Source organism: Miscanthus floridulus, unplaced genomic scaffold, assembly GCF_019320115.1.
Source record: "Miscanthus floridulus cultivar M001 unplaced genomic scaffold, ASM1932011v1 fs_670_1_2, whole genome shotgun sequence".
Taxonomy (NCBI): Eukaryota; Viridiplantae; Streptophyta; class Magnoliopsida; order Poales; family Poaceae; genus Miscanthus; species Miscanthus floridulus.
In genome coordinates, this window is record NW_027097088.1 from 31202 (window position 1) to 40847 (window position 9646).

Genomic DNA, 9646 nt, shown 5'->3' on the forward strand with positions numbered 1-9646 from the left:
CGTCGTAGGCTCATAAACTCTACTGTATAGACTTTTTTGTGATATAGCTAAGATAATATTTTATATCGGCAGAAAGAATTCTCCGATATCTATTTTTTTCATGCGCCAATAAATCCATGAATAAGTTTCGCTGCATCTCCATATAATCCTGTACACACAGGTTTGAGTATATATGTAAATATTAGTGCCTGTCACATGAATAATACTGCGTGTCTTAAAAAATCTCTCATAAAATTTTAAAACAAAGTATGTTATACTCACCGTATAAATATGTGTGGCTTTAGGACTATTCGACACCGACATATATTGTAGAATAAGGTATCCACTTGAGTGTCTGTTCCAAGATGTTGAATTAGGTGTTGTAATTCTTAATTTCGACACATTTTTCAGGTCAAGGCAACCAATGATGACACTTTTCTTAGTGGTGTATAATTTTATGGTGAGTAAGGACAAGTTAGCACTGCAAAGGCTCAGAAAAGCTGCTGAAAAGACCAAGGTTGAGTTTTCCTCCACTATGCATACTAAAACCTATGTCCCTGTTTATTATTGCCGATGCTTTTGATGCAAAGCAATTCAACATTACCATAATCAGATATAAGTTTGAGTCTCTTGTGAGCAATCTCATAGAGGGACTCTCATTCTTTATGTGATCTACCTCAAGGATATTAGCAGAACGATGGACCCATGTTGAAATATCGCACCAAAAAATATCCGTGTTTTGTCCACGATTTATTTCCCATGAATACATCCGGGTACTATGATAACACTAACTACACCAAATAAAAGATTAGAGAAAATATACATTGCCTCCAGAAGGATTTATTTATTAAGTTCTTTGGACTCTACAGGTAGTTTTGAAATATTTGTTTGCATGTCATACCTCGTATCCTAATTCAAAATTTTATAGTTTAATTAGAATATTTAGGTGATTGTATATATATAATATTCAATACAAGAATAATCTATGCATGATCTTCTTGAAAGATTTCTGTAGTGTAAAGACATCTTTGTTTTTCATGTATGCCCGTGCTAACGCTACGGTAAAAACAAAATGACAATATATCAATTAAAAAATAAAAACAAAACTCATGCTCAAAGTCAAAGAGATAAATTATGGATACTTGAATTTTGTCATCCATTATCTACCGGCGTGCCTATAAAATAGACTGAATAAACAATTAAACATAGATAGAAAACTAAATTAATGAAAGGATCATTGCAAGACATCAATCATCTCATAGCTTCGGACAATATCGCAAAGCTATTAAAAACTATAACTGTACCCTCACCTTAAATATTGTCCAGATAAATGGATTACAATGAAAGAAATGGATATCGGAGATTTCTTCCTGCCAATATAAAATATTATCTTAGCCGCATCACGGAAACGTCTATATAGTAGAGTTTGTGAGTCTGCGACGCCGCGCACTTCGTGACTGTGTTAAATTCATAAACTTTGCTTTTTGGCTTATATGTCACTTTAACGTTGGTATTTAATTTTTACATTATTGTTATTTTATCGTGCGATCCGTATGTTTTTAGTATAAATTGTTAGTTATCCCGTAGCAATACACGGACACACTACCTAGTAGTGTAAAAGAGTGGGAGGAGGTAAGAGAAAACAACGTAAAACAGTGATAAAAATGCAGGGGATGATATTCAAATTATTCAAGAAACACCATTGAGCTATGTGGATGCTCGTGAGTTGTGACATTGTGAGACCCAGCTCATGGGCCAAATTGCGGTTGGGCCGGGCTACTGTAGCTATAGCGTTGAATTAGGCGAGGCTGAATTGGGGTTACTATAGCTGCGGAAAACACTGTGCAACCAGAAGTTTAGTACCATACCGTGAATTCTGAGTTCACCGAACCAGCTTAAATAGCCAGGTCATGGACGCGTAGTAACTTTTGGTTAAACGTTTTTCACGAAGTGAGTACGAAAGCGCAAATGTGTTGCTACGTAGGTGGGGCCCACCCCTCAGCAGAGTGGGCCTAGGCAGTGTACCGGGCCTAGGGTGTTACACATTGATACATGTCTAATCCCACTAGGAACCAAGACCTTTACCGGTTCAATCTTCCATCTGGTCCTAACTTAATCCACCGAGCACCGGTGACCAGCCTAGTTACGAATTCACGAATCACACCTCAAGTATATACTTTTGACACCAGAGGAAGGTACCAATGACCGGCAAAAACAGATCCTTACTTCTTTAGCCCTTGTTTAGTTTCACCTTAACTTCCAAAAAGTTGCTACAGTACCTGTCACATCGAATGTTTGCGGCCCGTGCATAGAGCATTAAATGTAGACGAAAAGAAAAACTAATTGCACAGTTTGGTGGGAAATTGCGAGATGAACGTTTTGAGCCTAATTAGTCTATGTTTGAATACTATTTGCCAAATAAAAACAAACGTGCTATAATAGCCCAAAATCCAAATTCCTGAGCTCACCTCGAGCCCGGCGTGGGCCGGCGCGCCAGTATATACTTTTGACACCAGAGGAAGGTACCAATGACCGGCAAAAACAGACGTTGTTGGGTTCGGCTCGTTTGTCGTTACTTCTTTAGTGGAAGCTCACTGCCAAAAACAATGAGAAATTGTCACTGTCAGTCCGGCGCCTTTTTTTATTAAGTCACCGAAAGAGCATAAGCTGACGAAATAAACGGCCGGCTTACAAGCACAATGCACATACATAATTGACTAATGAAGCACAGGAATCCATAAAAACCTTATTTAGCTGTGTTCACCGAAAGAGCAAGTATGCAAGAGCGAGCTCACGCCGGGAACTAGCTGGCTCAGGCATCAGCCACGGTGCCACGCTACGAATGGACGGCGGCGGCCATGCCCGCTCCTCGCTGCTGACCATGCTAGGCCTCGGCGTCCTCGCCTGCAACTCTGCCGCGGCCGTCTACAGGTCGTGGGGCGACGTGGCCTCGGTGCTGTTCGTCGTCTCCTCCACCGCGGCGCTGCTGCTGCTCCTGCATTTTCTGCGCAGGTTCGAGCGCGCGCGGCCTGGGGGCGACGACAGGGGCAAGGCGAAGGCCGCTGTCTGGGCGCTCACCACGCTGCTCACGGCGATGTTCGCTTCGCGCGTGGCGCCGCTGATGCCGCCGCTTGTCGGCGTCGCCGTCTGGGTGGTGGCTGTGGCGACGGTCGGTGGTGGGTTCTGGGCCTTGTTTATTGGCCCCTGAGAAGCCAGCCACTGATGAGTGTGCGGGTGGCCGACTGGCCGGCCGGATGCTGTGTTTCAGGCGGCAGAGCTGGAGCTGCTGGTTAGATGCTACCATACCAATTGTTATTGCCATGCAATTTGACCATTCATATGTATCTTTCTTTCTTTTTCCGCATCTTTCTGTTTTCCCGGCCTCTTCTGCCAGTGCCAGGACGAAAAAGGTCACGGCCATGTCAAGGGATGCTGACTCAGGAACACGCTGGTTCAGCTGTTTATGACGTTGTTACATTTTCTTCTTTTCAGTTCACCTGCTGCTCCATCTGTGTCGTCGCGTGGATTTGCCTTTCCTAATATGCGGTCATTTTTCTGTGCTCCGACTTTTGGGGGGAAAGCTTGTAGAAAAAACTTTGTGGCAAACATGCGTGTCACAGTTTTGGAGGAAAACTTGTTCACTGCAATGGCATTCTGTTCCTTGTTTCATCAGGAGCTTTTGCGAGATGGGTTTTCCTCTCGTGCTCTCGGTGTGATGCTGCGGTTTCAGTCAGCGCACTCCTTTCGGTAATTGAGTACGTAGCCAATAGACGGCTGGGGAGTGGCCAGTGGCCAATGGGCACCAGCGGCAGCCGGCGGCTTTGCTGTTGCTGGTCTGGTCTATGGAGACAGCAGACAGGAATTGGCTTCGTCCATAGTCGCAGCGGCGGCGCATACTAGGTGTCCTCAAGAAAATAGGAACAAACATGACCTCGTTCCTCTCCGTCGACAGCAAAGCGTGGGGCGAAACGCTGGGTGTAGTGTAGCTCCAGCCTCCAGTCTGCACGCCGCGTGAGCAGAGTGGGGGCACGACGGTGAGGTGACTGGGAGCGACGACACGGCGAGGAGGAAAAGGCCGAGGTGGCCGGCGCAATTGGGGAGGACGAGGAGGAAGAGGCACGAGTGGTCCCAGCGTGGCTGAGGAGGAGGAGGAAGGGGTGCCGACAGAGACTAGCCGAGCAGCGACGAACTTGTTGGCGGAGGCGATGGAGATTGGGAAGGACGAGAGGAGCGATGCGCCTGCAATTCGTAACTTCGGATAAGGATGAGAGTGCACTTGTTTTTAAGGAGCCGGAGCCCTAACAGGCCCTAAGTCACGAATCAGCTGCTACGTCGATACTTTGCACCATTCAGGCTTTGCATGCCTTTAACGGAATGGGCGAATAGCCAGAATCTTCTGGCATACATTTTCAAAAATGTCGATGGTTGAAACCTGGACAAAGTTTGCACGGTCTGCGGCGAGATTGTTTGGAGGATCTGCCCAGTGCAAAATGGGGCCCGTATGCTGACAATGGAGGATCTGAGCCCCATGCTGCGCCATCTCATTCGGCTCAGCCGGCCGCTGCGGCGAGCATATAGCCATAGCTACCGTATATACTGATGATAACCCCGCGTGTTGCTGCACGAATTTTATAACACTTTTAGCATGAAATTTCTTCCATGGCTAGTCCTCAAACTTGTGGAATGCATCATCCGGGTCACGAAACTCAGAAAGTTTGTCATTTTAGTCCCTAATCTCTATTTGGGTTTCATATTCATCCAAACGGGTATGGATCCGTGCCTGTGTACCGATATAAGACTTGATTGCTTAAAATAGAAGATTAGAAGGGGTTATATACAAAATCTCTTCATGGTCTTCACAACATGGTCTCTTCATGGTCTTGCTACCGAAGAAACCGGATGCTTGCACAGTGGATGCATTCAGGCCGATATGTCTTCAGAACTGCTGTGTAAAGATCCTTGCCAAGATACTAACCACAAGACTGCAACTTCAGATCAGCAAGTTGGTTGATCTGGACCAGACAGGATTTATCAGGGGGAGGTCCATCACCGAAAACTTTGTCTATGCAATGGAACTAGTGCAGTGCTGTCACAAACGCAGAGCTCCGACCCTGGTAATAAAATTAGATTTCGCAAAAGCCTTTGATACGGTGAACTGGGATGCACTGGAGGTTGTGCTGCAGGATAGAGGATTCAACTCTGTATGGCAAAGGTGGATCAAGCTAATCTTACAGTCATCTCGATCGGCAGTGCTAGCAAATGGCTGCTCTGGGCCTTGGATCAACTGCCGTCGTGGTTTAACTAAGGCAAGGGGATCCTATCTCTCCTTACCTGTTCATCCTCATTGCAGATGTGCTTCAGATGCTAATCCGGAAAACGACCAACATAAGACACCCGATTGCTGCAGATGAAGGGTGTCCGGTACTGCAGTACGCAGACGACACACTAATGCTTGTCAGGGGGGAGCTGGCGGACACTCAACTTCTTAGAAATGTGCTAGACCAGTTCGCTAATGCCACCGGCCTCCAGATCAACTACTCCAAAAGCACTGCAGTCCCTATCCACATGGACGAAGCCACTATTGCAGAATGCATCTCGGCCCTTGGATGCAGAAGACAAGGCTTCCCTCAAACATACCTCGGACTACCTCTGTCAAACAACAAACTACGGCTATCAGCCTTTGCTCCTCAGATTGCTAAATGTGATAAATACTTGGCTGGCTGGCAGGCATCGCTTCTCAATCAGATGGGGCGTACCACTCTGGTTAACTCTGTCTTGGACAGTCAGTTAGTGTATGCCATGGGTGCTCTTGCACTTCCGCCTGGTGTGCTTGATAAAATTGATAAGAAACGACGATCCTTTGGTCAGGATGTGCGGGTTACAACGGTGCCAAGAGTTTGGTAGCCTAGGAACATGTTTGTGAAGAGAAGGACAGAGGCGGTCTAGGCCTGAAAGATCTCAGTATACAGAACACGAGCCTTCTTCTAAAGATGATTCACAAACTTCACCTCAGCAATGCGTCCTCCTGGGCCCAGGGAAAAATTTATCGGCCGAAATCTCCTGATATTTCCGATATATCATTTTTATCCGTAGGTGCCGATAAGAAAATATCTATCTTTTTCGTACAAAATTTGTTTAAATTTATTTAAATTTACTTAAATTCAAATTAAATTTTATTTGAATTTGGTCCGATATTTCCGATATATCATGTTTATCCTCTTTATTTATGACCCCCGATAAATTTTAATTTCCGAAAATGAAAACCTTGCCTGAGCCAAGTGGGTTCAGAATAATGCCTGTGTGGCGTCGCTAACAGGCGATCTTCTCGGTCATCATTGGGACATGCTCAGATCGCTGCTGCCCTTATACTGTGCTATCACAACAGTAAGCCTGGTCTATGGGAGATCAACCTCTTTCTATGACGTCTGGGATGGCGACGACTCGCTCGCGGAGAGGTTCCCAGAATTATACAGCCACTGCAACAAACAAGAACTTACTGTCAGACAAGTAGTTGACACCAACCTGGACCAGACGCTGGTTCCGCGTCGCTCAACTATGGCTTCGGCACAGCTACTGCAGGTAACTGCGATCTTGGGGCGCTACAGTCTGCAGCATGGCAGAGACCAACGCAGGTGTGTCATGGTCAAAAGAAATGGCGACTTGGATACTTCAATAATATACAGAGCACTCAAGACAGCTAATTCCAGCCCGGATGCTTGGTCGAAGTTTGTTTGGAGCAACAAGGCACCTCCTCGTGTCAAATTCTTTGCCTGACTATTATCCCAAGGGAGAATCCAATGCAAAACAAACTTGCGGAGGAAAGGTATAGTGGAGAATGCGATATGTGATGTGTGCCAAGGGGTAGAGGAGACGCCGGCCCACATTATCTTTGGCTGCCCACATGCTGCTCAGTTCTGGAATGCGCTTCAAATCCCGACGGATCAACAATGGCCAATCCAGGCACTGAAGGAAATCCAGCTGCCCAATCACATACCTGGGAAATACTTCAGCACATTCCTACTATTGTGTTGTTGGCACATTTGGAAGAGGCGCAACAATGTGGTGCTCAGAAATGATCGAATCACACTAAGCGCTGCCTTATATTAGCTGCTTGCAGATCAGAGGCATTTCTGTGGGCTGCTAGTCTGCCGCGCAAAGATGCAAGGATCGGCTCCACCTGGTGTTCAGTCATAGTTAACGCTATGTAATCCTTAAAACAATATTTAGAAAGTTTGTAAGCCTAATGGCTATTTAAGAGCCACCTTGATTAATATAAGTATCAGGTGGGGATTCTCTCCCTCCCCGTTGATTTATCAAAAAAAAAAAATCTCTTAGACATAAAAAATTACACAAATATTTATAAACTTCACAAGGGGTTGTTTTGAAAACAGTCTTCTTCTTCCTCACGCTGCGGCTTCTCGCTCGCCCATGCGTTGGTACGTGAAGTGGCAGGGCCGGATGAGCTCGGTGGTGAGGATGTGGCTGCGGATGAGCAAGGAGCTGCTGGTGTGCGTCATCACGAGCGACGCGTTCTCGCCGGCGATGCGTGCTCCGTGCTGTGGTGCTGCTTGTTCATGCACACGTCCATGCCCGGCACCACCGGTGCAGCCGTGGCCCGCGAACGTCTTGTGGAAGCCCACTGCCGCCTCAGCCGGCCCCGAACGCGCCCCATGCCACCAGTGCATGAACGGGATCTTCGCCGACAGCTCCACGGGCTTGCCGTTGACAGCTCCATGGGCTTGCCGCCGAACACAGCGTTGGCCGAGGGGTCAGGACGCCGTCGCCATGCCCCACCAGCCGAACACCGGTCTAGGACGTACAGCCTGTTTGTTTGGCTGTGATTTATCGTAAACGATCATAAATTTCTAGTCGGAACAGTATTTTTATCTCACACAAACCAGTCAGCAGTACTTCTTCACAAATCAGTAACGATACGAACCCGCTAACCGAACAGTCTCGCAGTCCGCCGGCGCACACTGGCCCGTCGAGGCACTGGACCAGGCACGAGCGGGCAGCTGCTGCCGCATAGGGCGCGCCGCCGCTGCCGCAACTAGGCCAACAGAGGCACGCCAGAGAGCTGACCATGGCGGTGAGAGATGAGAGATAGGGCTGACATGTGGACCTAGACCCGTTCCATGAATATGAGATCCAACTGAGTTTAAGGAGTAAAATGATATAATTTTTAAATTTAGGGATCAGGATGATACACCTCCATAAGTTTAAGGACCGGTCATAAACTTTACTCAGTTATAAATATATGGTTGCGTTAGAAAATCATGTTATAATATGGTTGTGCAATCTTGAATTGGTACGACAACATGAGGTTAATGATTTAAAATGATCGAGTTAATTGAAAAGTTATCTTCAAACGCATATATAAATCATGGTTCCACCTCTCCCTTGTAATAACTAATTAGTAAATTGGATCAAAAGGTGTTATACAAAACTCTATTGTATAATAAACACTTTAAAATGGAAGAATAAGAAATATATTAGGAGACACGGAGATATATATGCTACTGGAGAGGCCACGTCGTGGGCAATCCGAAAAGAATTCCAAAACTATTTGTTCAAAAAAGATTCCAAAATTATTTCACCCACCAAAGGGCAAGCCGTGACGTGACTTCTTTCATTGCCTGAGTTCTTTCCTTTTCTACCACATGATAATAGATCAACTTTAAATATTAAAGTTGAAAAGAAAAAATGAATAGAAAAAGAAAGAGAGAGAAAATGGTTGGGCGGCCAGCCCTTCATTCTGAGTTTCACGCTGACGCTTCTTTTCCTCATCCTCAATGTCCCGATCTTGAGCCGAAGAGGTCGAACTCCTCGCAAGGAGGCGGAGTGCAGGGCAGCGTGCAGGGGTCCACAGCGGGTATCTCGCCGGGGCAGACCATGGGTGTGGTCCTCACCGCGGCCGCCAGAGCCCATCGACGCCCGCCTTCGCCGTCGCCGTGGCAGACCATGGTGTGCTCCTCACCGCGGCCGCCAGAGCCCGCCGTCGCGCCCTACACCAATACCGTCGGCACGTTAGACAACACCACTGCCATCGGTCGTCGAGTACGCACTGCAGAGAGCCGCGGCGTTCTGGAACCTCCCCGCCCCGGCACTCCCGCTGTACAACGACACCGGCGCAGTGGCCAAAACTTCTCGGCCAAATTCCGGCGATGGACTGCAAGTTCTTCGCCGTCAACCTCGACGCAGACCCGTGCCAGAGCAATACCGGAGACCGGCTCTTTGCCGAGTGACAAGCGAATTACCGAGTGTTTTTTTTTTCACTCAGAAAAGAACTTCTCTATCGAGTGCGAAAAAAAACACTCGGCAAAAAAAAAAACAATCGCCAAAAAAACTCTTTACCGAGTGTTTTTTTTAACACTTGACAAAGAAGTTTTTTTGCCGAGTGTTTTTTTTTACACTTGGCAAAGAAGCTCTTTGCCGAGTGTTTTTTACACTAGGTAAAGAAAATTTCAAAACACATTTTGAAGCAGTAAATTAATTCAAATGAAAAAGTTTTCAACTACAAAGTTGTATAACTCATTAAGATGTACAATGTTTGTTTTGGTTTTTTCTTCATATGACAAAGTGAAAATAAATTTATTCACAAATCTAACATATCTCTCTTGTAATTTATAAAACTACAAGAAAGATATATAAGATTTGTGAACAATGT

General features: G+C 46.2%; 1 protein-coding gene across 1 annotated transcript; it reads left to right on the plus strand.

Annotated features, from left to right (window-relative positions):
- Positions 1-2764: 2764 nt before the first annotated feature.
- On the plus strand, positions 2765-3419 carry LOC136532610 (uncharacterized). The gene has a single exon (XM_066525200.1). The coding sequence runs from the start codon at positions 2822-2824 to the stop codon at positions 3185-3187; it is 366 nt and encodes a 121-aa protein (XP_066381297.1). The 5' UTR covers positions 2765-2821; the 3' UTR covers positions 3188-3419.
- The last annotated feature ends 6227 nt before the right edge of the window (positions 3420-9646 follow it).

Excerpts from the sequence above, each read along its gene's own strand:
- LOC136532610 (XM_066525200.1), top strand. The coding sequence starts at position 2,822 with ATGGACGGCGGCGGCCATGCCCGCTCCTCGCTGCTGACCATGCTAGGC.